The sequence below is a fragment of the Osmerus eperlanus genome, chromosome 6 (genome assembly GCF_963692335.1).
Source record: "Osmerus eperlanus chromosome 6, fOsmEpe2.1, whole genome shotgun sequence".
Taxonomy (NCBI): Eukaryota; Metazoa; Chordata; class Actinopteri; order Osmeriformes; family Osmeridae; genus Osmerus; species Osmerus eperlanus.
In genome coordinates this window covers 11,247,745-11,267,592 of record NC_085023.1, presented here as the reverse complement: position 1 = coordinate 11,267,592, position 19,848 = coordinate 11,247,745, and the positions used below count along the sequence as shown (strand labels likewise).

Sequence of the window (19,848 nt, the reverse complement as noted above, 5' to 3'; positions counted from 1 at the left end):
AAGGTGGGGTCCTGATAAATAAATGTAATAAATGATAAATGTATTCAAACTTGGTTGTGTGCGTGCCCACCGAGAATCAACACCAACCATTTTATTATTAGGAACACCAGTCCTTTACATAGGCCTGAAAGCCTGTCATCTCTCCAGTCCACGCACAGACATACGCAAACACACTCTTGAGGGTAGTATCTTGGCTCATAAAAATAAATCCTCCCCTGCAATAAAAGCAAATGAATAAAAGGTGTAATCTGTGTCATCCCGTCTAGAATGCCCTATTCAACGCAGGTTTGGCGATAAACTGCACCACCTCATCAGTTATTGAGGGAAGCTGAATGGACAGAGAAATCAGGCCATTGTGAGAATTCAAAGCCAGATGTGGATTTTATTGGATGTCTCTATAAGACCAGTCCTTGAGGCAGAGCAACACACAGCCTTGAATTTGCAAGATGATCAGATTGTCAGTGTGGTAGTGATAAACCTCGATAATGTATTTCCTGGCTTTACGGTTACATTTGACTTGAACATATCCTATCTCTGATGTGTTATTGCTGTTTGAATTTTCTATGGCAGAAAAAAACATTGGATGAGAAATGTTCAGGATTGGGTCTGTGAGCTTCTTGACGCCTTGTTGGAGTGAGAGGGATGGGTCATAGACGAGTCAGAACCGGATTCTGATTCTGATTCTGACTTGTCCCCATTGTGAGGTTAAGTTTTTAAATGTACCTGTACACTCCTCCCTCCCTCTCCTTTTCTCCAGCCACTTGTTCTCTCTGCATGTGGCGTGACACACGGATGGAGGGATCTGTCTCTGTTTGTTTGCACATCCTTGGCGACTGGTAAACAGCGGTCGAGAGGGGATGAGGGAGGGAGGGAGGGACTACAAAATTATAAAAGGATTTGTTTTAAATGTGCTGTAGGCATGGGCCGGTATCAGATTTTGACGGTATGATGCCATGGTATTTTTTTTCTCAAGGTTATCACGGTATTGCGATTAGAGCTCAAAAATATTTTGGTTGATTTTATTTTTAAGCAACATATAAAATAGTTTGAACAGCAGTAAACATGTCAAGTTGAATAGTTCAATTCTTAGTTTTCTTTTTTTCTTTTTTTTTTTTTACTGAAAAGAACAATACATAATTATTGTTTTAGTTGAACTTATACACACACACAGACGGTGGAAGACTTAAATAAAAGTATATATGTGAAACCAGCTAAATGTAGGGCCTAATTTTTGTACTAAATCGCTGACATTTTGTAGCAGGGCTACTTTTTATAAAACATTTATTTCACCAGTGCTAAAGATGCTAACTCTCTTAACTTGTTCCAACTGGATGGTTACTTTCTCCGCTGCGTAAACCCTGAGGGATTCCTGCACTTTCCGTCTATTACGAGACATAAAAAACCCCAGCTCATACCGCAGAAACGGTATAACGGAAAATTAGAGAGGTATTGAAACCGTGACCGCGGTATACCTTGAAACCGGTAACCGGCCCATGCCTAATGTGCTAGGTATTTTGTGAAGTGGCTATTGATGCATTCATACATTTCCATTTACCAACATTCTGTAGCTAGACAGTGACGGATATTTTAACCAACCGTATTGATGAAGTGTAACAGACAGGGATCGAAATAAATCTCAAGTCAGTGGTATGTTTTCACCATTAAAAAGTAAGTTGGTGTCAGAAAGGGCTTATTCTAACTCGGTCACTTGTGTTTGCTCAGTGAACACTGCCTAATCAATAGGGACTATGGATTGCATTTGTTACAATTAGAAAGCAAATGACACATGGCATGTGTTAAAAGCCATTAGCTGATTGTGGGTGTGGACACCTTCACTAATGTTCTAGCCTGTGTGTGTGTGTGTACTCCAGATCTAACCTGGTCCCTGTACTGAAGGCAGCTCCTACAGCACTCAGCCTAATTAATCCATCTCCTGGTGGCTACCCACCCCCTCACCTGCACTCCCCTCTGCCCCGTCCCATTGGCATTTTGGCTAGCCGACAGCGGGACCCCCCGGAACCCCCCCACGCCCTGACCCCCGCCCCCCCACCAAGGGAGCAGCTGTGGATCAATACTGGGCCAGCTGGCATCAGGGTTGTGCGCTAGTACTGGTACCCTAAACCCTATATTTACACGTGTGTCCTGCAAAAATGCTATGGTATCATAAGTATGTAGCAAACTTAAACAGGAATACTTAAAAATCAACTGGAAATTTGCACCAAAATTCACCTTGGGTCACATACAAACATTATGTTGTAGTCTTGTCTGATGGGAGCTGCTTAGTTTTCAGGTGAAGTGGTGAAGAGCTGCAGCTAGGGGGCAGCATGCAGCCACTCCTATCACACACCCCTCTCACCTCCAACCTTCCCCTCAACACTCAGGTAGTTATCATTTCCAAAAGCTCTGAGGGGGGTGTGTATTGATAGTCATGGGCTCTGTGTAACAAATTAAACTTCCTTATTGTCGTTTCTTTTCGTTTTACACATTGTCAGTACCCTGGACCCTCTAATCCTCCCCAACATTCTCTTATGCCCGCACACACGCGCACACATACACACACTTGATTGACACGCTGCATCTGGGGAAAAGAGCACATTTTCATTGTTTGCCGCCCGACTCAAATCTGTTTAAACCGTTTTTCTTTCTCTCACATATTTGCATATCCTTAAGTATTTCCTTTTTGAGAGCCACCCCTTTTTTTTCTTTTTTCTTTACTAAATCCCCTCCTTAAGTGTTTGATGCATTTGGCAAATTCATTCATAAAGTAGCTACATGCACTATTAGCTTCGTATAATAGCTCTGGTGTAATCTGGAAAACGATAAGGAGAAGTGTTTTTTCTTTCTGCCTTTCTATCCAACTGCATGTTTTTCAGGGACGACGGCACGCCGTTATTTCCCAGACCGATCTGACGAGGCTCAAATGTCAACAGGAAATGTCAAGTGGCCTCGCCAGGCGAATGCCGCCCGCCACATCTTACACTCGTGGTTGTTCTGTTGCTTTTTTTTTCTTCTTTTCTTCCCCATTCGTCTGAGGAGGCTTGGATGATGGAGGGATGGGAGGGAGGGAGGGAGGGAGGGAGGGATGGGATGGGATGGGATGGGATGGGATGGATGGGAGGGAGGGAGGGAGGGAGGGAGGGAGGGAGGGAAGGGAGGGAGGGAGGGAGGGAAGGGAAGGGAAGGGGGAAACGGTGGAGGGGGTGGGCTTGCTCGGTGGAGCAGTTGTTGGGTGTAAGGGTGGGGACATACCTTAATGTGTTCATCACTTGTGTAGCACTCACAGCTGGGTATGGGTGATCTGCTGTGAGTGTTTTGGTCAGGGTACAGTTCATCTGTAAGGACTGAGGCTGACCACCCTACTGCCCAGCAGGTGTAACACTGCAAAACAGTGTAAAAAAAAAAAAAGAGGCTATGGAGCCCTCTGTGTGTGTGCGCATATGCCCCATGGTCCTCAGTGATAAGGCTGTTATTGAGTCTGCACCAGAGCGGGAGCGTGTCTGTGTGAAGACATCAGGCGGCAGGAGATGTAAAGAGGTCCTATCTCCTCATCTCTAATTCACCGTGTGTGGATGTATATGGGTTCTCCAATACCTGGCTTTGTGATGCATTGTGCCCACAAGAGGCTGAATCCTTAGGGTTTTGCGGCTGGTCGTCGTCCCCCCCCCTTCACGCTAGTTTTTCATGGTAGCACAAAGTGATTGTCCCAGGCCCAGTGCGTTGGGAAGATGGCTCCATGTTACCACTACGTACCAATTTGACCATGGCTACTGTTGAATAAGCTAGCACGTGGATGAGAGCATCAGAGGACAAGTGACCACAGGCTGAGCCTTGGATCACGTGCACACACACACACACACACACACACACAGAAGATACGGCGACGTGTAGAGGTCACACTGAGAAAGAGGAGATAACAACGGTCATGGTAACCATTGGTTCCTCGCAGACGCCAAGTGAGTGTGTTCAGGCCCTGCTTGTTCTCTCGCTTCCTCTGTGGTGTCTCACCGTGCAGGATTCAGACAAACACATGCTCCTAGGCCGCCGTACACACACGCACACATTTTTATTTGGCTGGGAAATGCGGCTTGCTTACAGGACAAGAAAGCGAGAGAGGGGGCAAAAGGAGATAGTGAAAACAGGGGGAGGGGGGGGAGGGAGGCAAAAATGGTACGGGCTCAGTATCAACACAGTCAGCGAGCCTGCAAATCCGCTATTCGCTGACAGCGAGGCGCAGAAATACCCAGAGGTGCACAAGACGAAACCTATCGCTTTTTTGGGGGGGGGACGACAAAAGAGAGAGCGAGAGACCGTGTGCACATGCCCAACTGTTTCGTAGCCCTGTCTGGAAACACTGACGAGGCTTTGCTGCAGATCTATTTTCTCTCTTACAATTTAACACCCCCCCCCCCCCCCAAAATGTCAGTTGTTTTGTCGTTTTTTGGGTTTTCTTTGTGAGCGACATACAGACTATCGATTCAGCAATCCCATAATCCTTTTCACTAAGACTGTGGCACATGCCCAAAATTCCAAATCAACCCCTAGCCCCTACCCCCCGAAGCACATCTCCCTCATCTCAAAGGATTGAATAAGTATTTGCAAGCCCCCCTCCACCCCTCCTCGTGCCCTCTGATAGGCTACATGAAATTGACTCAGTGCCTTTGGGTCGCTTTGAATTTAGCACCTTTTGTGAGTGATGCGTTTTCTTGTCCCTTGAATACGGCACCATGGCTCCGAGTGACGACAACAGAGTAGCCAAACGGTTTATCTCCATTAGCAGGATTATTTCATCACAGGTTCCTGTCAGTTGACCCGTTCCTGTTGTGGGACAGATATGCCGCGTGGAGTCACCTGCGGTTCCCTAACACGCCTTCCCTCCGTCTCTCGCCAGGAGTCTCCGTCGGGCCGGCGGAAAGCCCTGGCGACCAGCAGCATCAACATGAAGCAGTACGCCAGCCCCATGCCCACGCAGACGGACGTCAAGCTCAAGTTCAAGCCCCTGTCCAAGAAGGTGGTGTCGGCCACGCTGCAGTTCTCCCTGTCCTGCATCTTCCTCCGCGAGGGCAAGGCCACGTGAGTCTTTCTCCCCCTTCCCACTCCCCCCCCCCGACCCGGAGGGGGTGGTGGGTGGGTGGGAAACGAACAATTGCATTATCACATGCCTCCAAACATTGGGGAAAAAGGATTGAATGCACCAGCAACTGGTACCACATAGGGAGAGAAGGGGGAGGGAGAGAGAGCGACGTGAAAAAAAGTGTGTCAAAATGAACCTTGAGAAACTTGTTGTAATCAAACGGGTGCAGCCAGTGCAGGGAAAGAGAGAACGTGCCCAGAGGTAGACAGCCGAGGCTGCAGGCTGGGAGGGTGGACGAACCCCGCTTCTTACACTGTCCTCACACGCTTTACATCTTTAAATTCATCTCGGTTCTTCATCCCTCGTCTGTGTCTCATTCCCCCCCCCCCCCCCTTTTTATCTTCCTCCCGCTCTCTTTTGCTTCAGTGACACAGCGAGTGTATCTCCATGTGACATTCCAAGCATTCCTTTCATTCCTCCCCTTCGTTAGGAGCTGTTACTTTTCCTCTCCCTCGGCCCTTCCCTCCCTGGTGTCCCACCTTCCTCCTTGCGTCTCCTTCCATTCTTCCCCTCCTCTTTTCTCTGTCTCTCTCTCTCTCTCTCTCTCTCTCTCTCTCTCTCTCTCTCTCTCTCTGTCTCTCTCTCTCTCTGTCTCTCTCTCTCTGTCTCTCTCTCTGTCTCTCTCTCTCTTCCTTCTCATCTGTTTATGTTGTATTTGTATCACTCTTGCCCCCAGTTCTCACTATTGCATAATTTTTACTGACTTCTGTGCATTTGAATCCAATTCCTTTGAGCGTTTTGCTCCATAAATGTCCACTTTTTAGGTTGTTAGGATGTTCCGCAACCTCTGAACAGTAGCCTATTGGTATGTTGCACAACAATATGAAGACCGCCCACCTTGTGCAAGACAGGTCCAATAAATTACACTGCAGTGAGAACATAGAGATTAACGCTATTTGATAGAAAGCACAGACTGTCATTATAGAATATAGAATGTTCCACACTAACTATTCATCACCTCTGAATGAAAGCTTAAACTGGATAGCTTCTAACTGGATAAAGACTGGATAAAACTTTTTATGAACTTGCATCACACAAACACACACACACACACACACACACACTCACTAGCTAGTTTACAGAGGGCTTTGTTGTGGAGTGCGTGATTGGAGCGAAAGCGTGTAACCCCTCTTAACCCTAGTAGGAATGATGTCTGCCACACACAAACAAACTCCATCACGTCAGTTCAAATAGGCTTCTGTGTCTGGGCTGACAACATGAAAGAAGACAGAAGAAGAAGATGGAGAGAGAGGGAGGGGGGAGGGGGGGAGACCCATAAGAAAGAGAAGAACAGTGCATTCTTGTAGGAGACTGAGATGAAATGGTTAGATTTGATGAGGGGTGGAAGGAGGAGGAGGGAGATGGTACCTCAACTCTTGACTAGGCTTCAAGACTTCTTTTCGGGCCAATGTTTTATCTTTACATGGAGAAGGATGAGCTGGATGACAACACCCCCTTACAACCCCCCCCCCCCCCCCCCCACACACACACACACACACACACACACAATGTACAGTGAACCTCAGCATTAATTGCATGGTATTCTCCTATGTAAAAGGGGTGGCGGTGTGTTCTGTTAGTGTCTACAAAACGGCCACCATTCCAGCTGTGGTAATAGGTGTCACATGTTTGATGGAAATCACCATGCAAAGCCTTTATGTGTCCCACACATTCATAAAAAAACGATCCCGTCTCCCCTCCCCCCAGTGATGAGGACATGCAGAGCTTGGCCAGCCTGATGAGCATGAAGCAAGCCGACATTGGCAACCTGGACGACTTTGAAGAGGAGAACGACGAGGACGAGGAGAACCGGGTCAACCAGGAGGAGAAGGCCGCCAAGATCACAGGTGAGGACTGCACCACCGCTCTCCCGTATCCCCAGGGATCCAGTCTCTGCTTCCCTCCTCTTCGCCGCCTCCTCCACATGTATTACATGGGGAGAATCCAGTTCGATCTTCCCTTCCAGTGGTTTTAGAGAAGTGAAGGTGTTGGGTATTATGGACAGACTGGTGACCTCCTTGGTAGGAGGTGTGTTGGACGCGGTTGAAGAAGGTTGGGCGTGGCACTAACAGTATTGAGTCTCATTCTGCATGCTAAAAAATATTGACTAGGTTTCTCTAGATAATCAGATGATATTCAGGTCGTCAAATGTTGATGAGTTCACATTCAGGGGGTTATTTAAAGATGTCTTTTCATGATGTGATGAAAATGAAAACTGCACATTCCTGCCTTTCATATGGAGTTATAACTGAAATCATGTGGTCACATGTTCACCGTGCGCAAAATGGCCGCTGCACTGATTGTCGGATGCGGAGCACTAAGTTTTCATTAGCTGCTCTTATCTACTTTATTTTGGTTTGGTCTTGTTTGTGGGCAGCACTTTATCTGCAGCTTACCCTCCATTTTGACTTCTTTAATGTCAAATTATGCTAAGTCAGCTTTCCTCGTTTCTCCCTCCATCCCGTGTTCACCTCCCTCTCCGTGTGTGGAGAGTTGACAGTTGCTGGCTTCTCTTCCATACATGCTCAGGGCGCCTCATGCTGGGGTCTAATGTATGGCCCCGCTGTGGCCTGCTTTGCTTAATCCACCTTCAGAAAGCATGGGCTCTTCACATTAAGCCCCATGTCCCAAGCCCAATGCCCCCCCCCCCCCCCTTCTCATCTACAGTTAGGTCCATAAGTATTTGGACATTGACACAATTTTCATCATTTTGGCTCTGTATACCACCACAATGGATTTGAAATGAAACAATCAAGATGTGCTTTAAGTGCAGACTTTCAGCTTTAATTTCAGGGTATTTACATCCAAATCAGGTGAACGGTGTAGGAATTACAACACATTTTGTATGTGGCCCCCCCCTTTTTAAGGGACCAAAAGTAATTGGACAAACTAACATAATCATAAATCTAATTGTCACTTTTAATACTTGGTTGCAAATCCTTTGCAGTCAATGACAGCCTGAAGTCTGGAACCCATAGACATCACCAGACGCTGGGTTTCGTCCCTGGTGATGCTCTGCCAGGCCTCTACTGCAACTGTCTTCAGTTCCTGCTTGTTCTTGGGGCATTTTCCCTTCAGTTTTGTTGTGAAGTCTTCTCTTAATTGTTGACTTTGACACAGATACGCCTACCTCCAGGAGAGTGTTCTTGATCTGGCCAACTGTTGTGAAGGGGTTTTTCTTCACCAGGGAAAGAATTCTTCTGTCATCCACCACAGTTGTTTTCCGTGGTCTTCCGGGTCTTTTGGTGTTGCTGAGCTCACCAGTGCGTTCTTTCTTTTTAAGAATGTACCAAACAGTTGATTTGGCCACACCTAATGTTTTTGCTATCTCTCTGATAGGTTTGTTTTGATTTTTCAGCCTAACGATGGCTTGCTTCACTGATGGTGACAGCTCTTTGGACTTCATATTGAGAGTTGACAGATTCCAAACACAAATACCATACTTGAAATGAACTCTAGACCTTTTATCTGCTCCTTGTCAATGAAATAACGAACTCCCTTTATGAGGGAATAACATACACCTGGCCATGGAACAGCTGAGCAGCCAATTGTCCAATTACTTTTGGTCCCTTAAAAAGGGGGGGGCCACATATAAAATGTATTGTAATTCCTACACCGTTCACCTGATTTGGATGTAAATACCCTGAAATTAAAGCTGAAAGTCTGCACTTAAAGCACACCTTGATTGTTTCATTTCAAATCCATTGTGGTGGTATACAGAGCCAAAATGATGAAAATTGTGTCAATGTCCAAATACTTATGGACCTAACTGTATATACAGTGGGCTCCTACAGCAATGCTTGACTTGTCATATGCATTAGGGGGTGTCTTTGTGTCAAAACCTAACCGCTATTCCCCACACTAACTCACTTACTAGACTAGCTACCTAGAGTAACTAGCAAGCTCGCTCGGCGCACAGCTATTTAGCATTAGCAATGCTAATGCTAATCAAACCATGCACCGTGAAATGTATGTACCGCCTCTATGCCTTGACGTATACACGTAAGCTCTCTCACACCGACACACACACACGTCTGAGTGCGTGTTGCGTCTGTGCAAGTGTGTGTGTGTACTCTGTTTAGGTGTTATTTCGCTGTGCTCATCTCCTACCTCTTCCTCCCTTCCTTGGCCTTCTTGTTTACAGAGATTGTAAACCAGTTGAATGCCCTCAGCTGCTTTCATGGGGAGTTCGATGACGGCCCAAAGCGAGCACATAAAGCGCCCGCTAAATCTGCCGCTTCCTCCGAAGGTCCTTTTTTGAGCTTTCCCCCCTTCTCCTCCCTTTCTTTACCCGCTCACCCCCTGACTCCCCTCTCTCTTGTTCTCTCCCTTTTCCCTCTCTTAAACCATTACTCTCTCTATCCATCTTCCACGCTCTTTTAACGCTCCTTCTTCCCCCCCCTTTCCCTCTCCTTCCATGCCCCCCCCCTCCCCCTCCAGTGTCGTGCTGTTGTTTTGGTGTTCCTAGTCAATATGGTTTGGTGTCCAGAATGTGGTTCTCTGTCCTTATGTTGTTTTTTCTCCATCGTGGTCTCCCCAAAACCCTGAACCCCCCCACCCCCCTAAATGTCTCGACATCTGCATTTGTAGTGAACCCAATCTATGACGTTGACTTAAAACCCTTTTGGTTACACTTTGTCAATTTTATTCTAAGCTCTTTCTTTGACCATTTCCGCATGGGAAAGGATGACACTCTTACTGACAAGTTACCTCAGCTTTTCACAGAAACCCTAGTGGAAATAGTCAAGTACACGTCTTAACCATAGGAGCATATTATAGTAGTAGACCTATAATAAGTAAATGTCATACTTCACCTCTAGCAGTGAAAGAATGTTTGCACACACACACTCACCCGTGTTGGCACTCGTGATGGTACCGGTGGCCTCATATGGATAAGAATGTGCTGGCCGCGAGGAGAGGAGAAATGCCACACACCTCTTATCACCTTCCAACACTTCTGCTGCTTGTGATCGTATAGACACGTTCGTACTCACTCACTCATTCTGGGCACAGCGCTTTAGCGGCACACAACACACTGACTTCAGACTCGCACGTTGTGTTTAGGGACACAAACCGATTTGGCAGTTTCTGTCCTACGCTTTTTTACAGACTGTTTGGATGGTCTCGCACACAGACACACACACACACACAGGACACCCACATGCAGTCAAGCCCTCACAGTGATGATGATGAAGAGGATGAGCCTCCTTCTGCCTAACGAAGAACTCCATGGTAACACCAAGGCAACGCCAGAGGTTTCCAACGGCAACTCGGTAACCTCCTGTAAATCTTCTTGGAATGCTTCCTTTGGACACCCAAGTTAGCCCAACCGGTTCGCGCAGTGAGAGTACTGGGGCGAAGGCTGTTGGTGAAGTAGGGACGTTCTAGAAAACGAGCAAACTTCATACCCGAGGTTCACTCCAAAGTGCAGATATTTATTTACTTTTCTGTGTTTTGGTCCATTGTGGTTCCTTTTTCATCGTGGGGTGGTTGTGTCGGGTCTTTTGATGTTCGCTGCAGTCCCCTTCTCCATGAGTTGTGCTCACTTTCTCTCCCTGCATTCTTTTGTTTGGTCGACGATTTCCCGGGAACTGTGGCGACAGAGCTAATTAGCAAGTTGAACTTCCTGGAGGACGAGGATCAGGACACGCCCTCTGCCATGAGCACCAATCCCTTCGAGGAACCAGAGGATGACCCTCACGAGCCCAACCATCTCAACCCTTTTGGGGACCCCGATGAGGAAGGTATGTACCAACCGCCCCTGTTAAGCTGATAGAAAAGCCTCCACTATGGTGTACCCAGTTAACTGCCAAATGTAAGCTACGTGGGATTTTGGGAAAGCCAGGGCTATAAGTGCGCCACAATAGTTTCTCAACAGCACTGACGTACATCTCCCCCTCCTCCCCCCAGACCCCCCCAGCCAGCCCACTCCTAAACCGAGAGAGGAGGACAAATCTTACTACGACGAAGACCTATCCAACCCTTTCAATGACCCAGACGAGCCTGACACGTGCACCCCACCACTCACACAATCGGGGAACCCCTTTGAGGAGCCAGACCAGGACCCCCAGCCCGAGCCGGAGCCCCCCAAACCCAGACAGAGGAAGGGGGTACGGCCGGTGGACATGAGCAAGTACCTCTACGCCGACATGTCGCGGAGCGAGGAGGACGAGCTGGACGAGTAAGTAGGAGTGAAGTGTGTGCGTTGGCTCCTGTGAGGGAGTGTGAAGAGACACATGATTGGCTGCCGCTGTACACTTGTCTAATAGGACCGCTGCTGAACTGTATATGTAACACTGAAACCTTAGCCTGGATGTAAGCATATGAGCTTAATGGCCGACTATGACATACTCTGGCACCCGGGCTGCTGCACCTTAGAGGAACTAAGGACCTAAGGGAGAGACCCTCAACTAAGAGACTCTTGTAGCCCCCCCCGCCCCCCCCACACACTCACCCCAAGCTTCATGAGTGTAGTGCTGAGGGAGGTCTTTCAACAGAAACAAGGAGTCTGTTGTTTGTCTGCATTCTTTCACCTTGCCCCCCCCCCCCCCTCCACAGTCTTTGTCTTTGTCCCCACATCCCTCAGTCATCCTCCAAAACGTTACATCACCACTCACCGTTGATGAACTGTTTGTCAAACCTGCCATTTTGGAGTAGCAGAATTGGGGGGGGGGGGGGGGGGGGTGTCTCCTAGAGCGCAATAGTGTGAGAAACGTCAACAACCAGCCCAAGTCAAACTCTTAACATTGATTTCATGGTTAAAGAACGTGCAAGGGGAGCAGCACAGTCCATTTTCAAGGCTCGTCCGTGCAAGGCCCCACTAAGAAAACAACCCTGTGCCATTTCTAGGGTCCGACAGACTGGCGGGTCATTGACTATCGGGTATTTTTTGCCCTTGCCTCCGAGTCAGGAGTAGTTCCTTCTGTGAGGAGAGTTCAAGAGGGCACCCTCGTGTTGTGACTGGCTCCATTCACGTGTCTTTTAGCTGGTGAAGCTTTCTAAAGACCAGTGCCAGACCTTGCGAGGCCAGCCTTGCTATTCTTTCCCCCGCTTCTTTCTCTCCGTGGGGCCCCCGATAGACAACGAGTGGCCGTAACCCTTGTCTTTCAGTCCGATACCAAGTCAGTCAAGCTTTCACTCCATTGTGTGTGTGTGCGCGGGGGAAAGAGAGAGAGAGAGGTGTGTGCATTGGGAGGGGAGGGGTTTGTGTGTGTGTGGCATTAAGTGAGTTACTTGACATGGTCTGTTTAAGGCCTGAAGCAAGGCCCGTGTATAGATAAGGGGCTCTGTGTCCGTGTATGCGTCTGTCAGTGGTCCTGCCTAGCCAGCAAGGATATGAGGTCACCGAGCACTGACCCCAGTGCACAGCACCTGTGTCTTGTGTTTCCCCCGACGCACAAACGCGATTGTTTGTGCGTTGCGTACGTGCATATCAGCCTCGTGTGGATGAGCCCCCTCTGGTTTCGTTCGTGAGGCCAACAGCACAGGCTTTTCGTGAAGACTTTTTCCCCAAACATCTGACTGCCTTGTAACCCTTCTGTCGTCGCCACCCGTCCCTTTCCCCACGTCTTTCTCTCAATCTCTTCCTCCTGTCGCATACTCCTCATTTCCTCTCTCCCCCCCCCCCTCTCCTCTCCTTCTACCAGGTCCAACCCGTTCTACGAACCGAGGACCTCCAGCCCAGTCCTGCCTTCTGTCGGTGGTCCCTCCCCTTCCCAGGAGGCAGGGGGGAACCAGAAGAGACGAGCCCCCCTGCCACCCAGCCCCAGCCCTGGGGCCCCAGCCCCCAAACCCAGGACGGGGGCAGCAGACAGGCAGAGAGCCCAGCCTGGAGGGCCCATCCCGGTGGCAGCCCTGGTAGGGAGGGAGCTGGCCTCCTCCTCCCCCAAGGTAAGAGGATATCCAAGAAAGGATTACCTGGTGGGAACTACGTCCAAGAACATTTTATTTATTTATTTTTTACTCTTTGGGGTACTTTGAGATTACTGGGGTGTGATGGATGTGTTTTTTTATATAAAGGTGCGTGTGTGTGTGTGTCTGCTGTTGAGTTAATATCTCAACACATTATTGCCCGTGTGTGTGTGTGTTGTTTTAATTCTGTACGCTGTGTGACTGTGTGTCCGTGTCCAGTGGCCCTTACATGAGCTCCCTTTCACCCCTAAAATTCCATCTCCCTCGACCATTCTGTATGCTTCAGTAAAGCCTCCTCATTTGAATATAGGTATTTGTTTATCGGGGTTGGTGGTTTCCTATATTTATTTATTTATTGAAATTAGGTCAATCATGGGGAGTGTAATTAAATGGGTGATGGTCACACACAGTCACAGGAGGAGCCAGCCCAGTGGCGAGGAATGATTGGGTGGGGGCAGGGGGGTTATGGGGGGGGGGGGTGTGGGGGTGTGTGTGAATGTGTCAGGAGGCAGTGAGCATATGTGGGGCTTAAACACTGGGGGCTTAATTCCAGCACAGTGATCACAAGGGGGTCGAACCCCTCTACAGTGTGTGTACAGACACACACACACACTCGTACAGTAAATGCAACACAGGCAGAGATGTCACGTATGTTAACCATATACTTTCACTGTCCAACTAATATAAACACCCACACCGTCCCTATTCACAAGCACCTTCCCACCCCAGCTGGCTGGATGGCTGTTTTAGTGTAGCTGGGCGGCAATGGTGGCCGTATGTAATTATGGCACTGTGGCTTTATCACCCAGCTGCAGTTGCGTGTGACCATGGGTGAGGGGGACTAAACCAGTTTAATTACCCAGAGCCAGTGGCCTGTGGTGGGCCGCACTCCGCCAGGAGCAGCCCACTGCCTCTGGAGCTAGGGTGGTGTGTGTTGGGGGGGGGGGGGGGGGGGGGGTGAGGAAGAAGACAAAAATGTGAGAGAATTGCTGGGGAGAGATTTGGTGTAAAAAAGTGAGCCAGGTTTGCTGACACACTGAGGTGTTGAATAGTTTTCTATTCCATTCACACTAAGCCCCACATCTTTATTTCTCTCTCTCACACTTTCTGTTTGTCTCTCTGTCTGTCTCTCTCTCTCTCTCACATACCCACACCCATGTGTTGGCAGTGAGATGACCTCTGAACATATGAAGTCAAAGAGGATTAAGAGAGGGAGACATTCCCACTCTGGGTCGAGAAGGCACCAACACATTTCACTTCAAATGTCAAGGTAGTATAGTTAGGTGTGTGTGCACCCACTACTTGTGCAGGTTACAGGATGCCCAAGGCCTTGTGTCGAATATAGGTTTGCTATATTAACCCCATCTTCCAACTCTGTTAACTGTGTGTGTCTGTGTGGATATATTCCATTTTTACACTTTCGATAGCAATGAGAGGGGTGTCAGCCCAAGATAAAGACAGGAGTGTTTATCTTAAAATGTGAATCTGAAATTGAAACATAGTAAATGCCACACCATATACATTTGCATTTACAACTTTGCCTGAAGGTTCCGAAAAATCCAATTCTGGTCTGTTAAAATCAAGTCTTGCCCTCTAAAAAGGATTACAATGTCTCATTTTACATATATCAGTTAGGTTTGAAATAGATCACAGAATAATTTGACTTAGGCTTAGCTGAAGTCATTTCTGTTTTTGTTTCCCCCCCCCCGTCTTTGCATAAATCCTATATTCAGTGGGCAAGGACATTGTTGGAATAATGGTTTATTTATGCTACATTGTCCGCCCTGTCATTGCATTACAGCCGCTACTTCAACACCAGACTGTATCAAATCAGGACATCTAGGACACATGGTGTGCCTTCATTCAGTTAGCTACACGTCCTATAAGACATAATGGATTAGATTTATATAGAGCTTTTCCAAAAGCGATTTACATTCAACTGGAGACAGGGGAAGTCTCCGTGTCCAATAGCGATGATTTGCAGCCTCATCTGAACCGCCACGATTCCTGTGACTCATTTATGGATTCTGTGGCACAGACAGGGAGGGGTTCTGGGAAGACAGGGGTACATCTACGCCCGTTGGCGCATCTACTTCATAACCTGTCTATTAAATGTTGGAAAAAAGTACAACCTTTCTTGTTTTTTGGTCAAGTTCACCCCTCTGCAAAACCCAATGAAAGATGGACGACAGTTAACTGTATTGTAGGACGCTTGGTGCTAACCCACCGACTCACCACGACTGCTATCCCAATGACAGAGGCTCTAACCCAGCCAAACTTATAGCCGATCCCACTTGAACCAACTTTTACCCCTTATGCTTAAAGGATTTCAATTCTTTTACAGATATGTCTGGCAGTGGCATTAGTAGAAATGCCACATGAACCAAACCTGTTAGGAATATGGATGGCTCCTTTTATTCCATGCTTGGGACATTAGACAGATAATAATCCGGAAGAAGAATTGATTCCTGATAGTTCTGCTCCCCATATCTTTTTCCTCAGCTTCCTCTTCCTGTGTCGTTGCAGAGTGTGAAATGGGAGGTTCTTGGGGTGCATCGAGTTCAGGTTTTGCATCTATCTATGGAAGGATGGGGGAAAAAACGTCTGAAGGATTAATTTAAATGAACAGACGAAGTTTCCACGGTATGGGGTCGTACGGTACGCCTGTCCCGATTCAGTCCATCTCCCCCCGGAGGCGATTTCACCCTCCCTGCCCTCCGGTGATCCCTAGTCCTCCTCGCCGTTCCTCCACTTGCTCTCTCCATCTGACGCATCTCCTCCTCCTCTGTTTCAGTCAAGATGCTCTACACTTAGATGCATCTGATCTTTGGATTTTCATCAAGTTTCCGCTTGGTGTATTATTTGCCTTATTTTCATACGAGGAAAAGTTTGAAGGCCGCTGACGTCAGGGGGGGAAAAGTTTGAGTCGCAAAGTTTTTTTCTCTCTTTGTTATAAATTCTCTTCATATTTACATGCATGGTTTTGAGAAAGAGCTTTTTGTGTTGGAACCTAGATCTTTAGCTTGAGGCACAGACATTTCGCTCTAGTAGTGGCCCTAGCACTCACTTCGTTTATAGTACACACACACACACACACGTCTCTTCCTCTAAAGAGGTGGCAAAGTGAAACAACATGAAATGTATGTTTCTTTTTTTGCCTCCAATAAAAGGGTTCTGTGAATCAAAGGGGCCAAATTAAATGGAGTTTGAGAGGAGCTGAGAGCGCACACACAGGGGGAGGCACAGGCCAGCATGGTCCTTTCATTCCTGTCTTTGTTTTCAGGGCCCTTCCGCAGCGCAGCCTGTGTGTAAATTGAAATAAAAATAAATTAACATTATTTAATTGAGTTCGCAGAAGGCTGCGATATTTCTTAATTAGCTTTCAGCAGGGTTAGCGGTGAAAGCCCGCGGTTCTGACATTGTGTAGTCGGCGGATCTCGTATGAGAAGATGACGGAGTGCTTTGGAGGTTGGGGGGGGGGGGGGCCTGAGAGAATCGCGCTGCCACTAGTCCTCTTCTCTGCCCTCGTCCTTTTCACTTCTTCTGTCCTCCCGTTTCTTCTTTTCGCAATTATTTTCTCTTAATTCCGAAATTTCATTTATTTATTTATTTCCTCTTCCTGATCAAATGTTCTCCCTGTGCATCCTCATTTCTACTCCCCCTCTTTCCCCATATATGCTTATTTTCCTTCTTTCCAAACATACTGCCCTCCCTTAGCTCAAACCTGTTGTGTGTGTGTTTACTCGGCTAACTGACTACAAAGCGGCAGTTGCGTTTAGCGATTGTGATTAGCTCAAGTTTATCTTGAGTGGTTTCCAAGCCGGTCTCAACCGATCAGTAACATGGACTATACTACAACACACTGATACCCAAAGGTAAGAGGGTCTAGTGTATTTACAGTATACCAGCCATTAAACCCATGTGTGTCTGCTTAATCAGGAGTGGGTGAAGGTCAGCGAGGGATTCAAGTTAGTGATCACGGGTATGGCTAACGGCCAGGCAGGGCAGGCCCCTCATGAGTCTCCCCATTAAGAGACATGATACTGGGGCATTGAAGTCCCTTCGTGCACCTCATTGGCCCCTTCAGCCTCTCCATAAGCTGTAATATTAGAAGAATAATCCTCAGGGTTAAGGGGTAGGGTGAATAAGCACTCCCCTCGCGGGCCCTCTCTCCATGTTTCCCCCCCCTCCCCCCCCTCCATTTTCTTACTATCTCGTTCTGTGGGAGCTTGGTGATATTGGAGCTGGTGGGAGAGAGGAAGGAGATCCATACCTGAGTAGATATCCTCAAGGCCGCAGGTCGCAATTTGTCCAGGGCTGCCCTGCAGGGCACAACTGTCGGAGGGGGGGATTCTTGCTTTTAAGATGACCATGCAACAAAAATGCTACTTTTACCGTACAGATGTTTTCAGCTCTGTGTCCTAGAGGGTCATGGTTCAAGAGTTCTGTGGGTTCAAGTTAAGGGTTCAGACGCGGGTTCTAAGAACGGATATTGTGAACCAGTGGTGAAACTGGTATGGCAGTATTGGACAGCCCTGCCCCACTCTCTTAATCCATCGATCCAACTTTCTTTAAATTCCCACAGAGATATGAAGTTGGCAGAAGTCTTTTTGAAACATTTTAAAAGGTGTTTCTCTCCAAAGAACAGCTGATCCCCTCACTTGGGTCTTTTGACTGTTGGTAGTTGCAGCTGCTGGGGTAAAATGTTGATACTACCTCAACTGACCCATAGATACAAAGGTCAGTCAATACTGAAGGTGATGTGAAGTCCTTTTAGGTGGGTCTTACACATGAAACCCAGCTCGTCCTTATGGTTGTCTTGGTTCTTCTTCGGAACTTTCCTTATAGGTTAAACGTTGCCATTTTCCCAGTGGGTCGAAGTATTTCTACATTGTTGTGGCCAAAGTCCCTTCCTTTGGGATACGTTTTTAACAAAGCTCAAAGACTTTATCATTCTTCTGATGTTGCCGGTTTTCCATTGATACAAATGTGCCGCTTCCTTTTCTTTGGGTGTAATTGTCCCCATTTCACATATGTTTTATACGTGTGTGTGTGTGTGGTGCGACCCGGAACGAGGTAGTTTGATGTAGTTACAGTAATAGCCAATATCGCTATACAACACCACCTCAGTGGGTGCTTGTTAAGTTCATGAGTTAAGAGCTCTTGTTCTGTCTCCAATACCCATGCCGACCGGTGTAAAAGGCATCTGCAAAGCGCCTCTCTTGTAATCTTCCTGTGGTTAAGTCCTCCTTAGTTTTATCTGCCGGGGATTACCTCACAAACGGTTCTGGAGCGGCAGGAGGAGACACGGACAGAGACGGAAAGCGTCAGATACCAAGTCCCAAAAATCGGGAGCAAAATGAAAACAAATCAAGTTGTAATCTTAAAAAAAAAAAAAACTAAAAACCAAGGGACCTGTTTAAGTTAAAGGGAGGTTTCCCCGGACGCTAATTTAAGGTGGGTGGGGGGGATTGCTAATCCTTCGATGTTTGATGTCTAGCTGGAAGGGATTTGCTATGAGAGTCGCTTGGAGAGAGTATGCCAGACTAATGGGGTTTATGATGATGGTCAGTAAGGTGCTTTGTGGAGAAACCCCCCCCCCCCCCCCACACCCACCCTCTCTCGTGCCCTGTACACACCGGCCAGGCAGTTGAGGGGTTTGAATGACATGGCGGACGGATGGAGTAACTTTAGCTTAATCTGGTCCTAATCTTCCCCAGCCGCTCATACCTGTGTGTGTGTGTGTGTGTGTGTGTGTGTGTGTGTGTTTGAATAGGAGGGGGTAAACCCTTGGTTTGGTGGGTTGAAGGAGGTGGGAGTGTGTGTGTGTGTGGGGGGGGGGGGGGTCAAGTCCTTCTAATGCCACCCACCAATCAATACCACCGCCCGAGCCTTATTAAACTGGGACTGCCCTACGCAAACACACACCCCTTCAAAATCTGAAATGCCCCCCCCCCCTCCCCTCCCCCAACCTGAAGTGGCAACTGTCACATTTTAATTAAATTATCCCAATCACCCCTCCACCTCGATATAGACGATGGCAAAACCGCGGCACAAATTAGTCCGAGTGATTTGTCTGTCAAATTAGATGCGGTGTGTGTGTGTGTGGATGAGAGAGGGAGAAAGAGTGGAAGAATGATAAGGCTTTAATTACCTCGTTATGAAGCCCCCCCCCCTCCCCTCCAGCTGTAACCCCGCTCCTCTCTGCTGTCCCTCTTCAGGGAGGGGGACTGTGCCGGCATGCAGGTGTGTGTGTTCACCTTCCAATATCAAACAACTTTGGTCCTGTTGTCCTCTGAAAAGCTCTCCTCATGGCTTCTTAAGGAACTCTATCCCTTCCCCTTAGCCCTATCCCTCGATCAAAAGAATTGGGATGGCTCTGACACTCACGTGAACACGCAAAACTAAGGGGAAGGGGAATGTGGTACGACAGAGAAATGGGATTCAACCTTAATCTTTACTTTAGTCACAGAACAAGTTGGAGATCTAGTGGATGGAGTAATGCTATGTTATCGGGACGTAAACCAACCCCCCCCTCCCACAACACATGTTTTATGTCTGATGACCAGGCAACCCCTGGAGATCATGCAGCCAATGGGGCTCCCGAACAAACAGAATTGTAGATGGATGAAAGTACGTACTCTAATGCACTTAAATGTGTTACTGAATGAGGTCACTTTATTACCCCCCCCCCATTCTAACCTGGTAACATGAAGCATCCCAGCAGGATGCCTCTCCCTGCACCTCCTCCTCAACCCTCTCTGATGATGCATGCGTATTCTGATCAGGCCCCGGCGTCACCAGGG

At 47.8% G+C, this 19,848-nt stretch overlaps 1 protein-coding gene across 1 annotated transcript in view; it reads left to right on the top strand.

Moving 5' to 3' along the window:
* The window catches only part of ehbp1 (EH domain binding protein 1), a 108,389-nt gene that overhangs the window by 28,089 nt on the left and 60,452 nt on the right, over window positions 1–19,848 (top strand). The window contains 6 exon segments of the mRNA XM_062464501.1: window positions 4,889–5,070; window positions 6,839–6,978; window positions 9,276–9,380; window positions 10,735–10,875; window positions 11,042–11,312; window positions 12,778–13,021. Of these exon segments, the coding sequence (XP_062320485.1) occupies window positions 4,889–5,070; window positions 6,839–6,978; window positions 9,276–9,380; window positions 10,735–10,875; window positions 11,042–11,312; window positions 12,778–13,021 (1,083 nt within the window).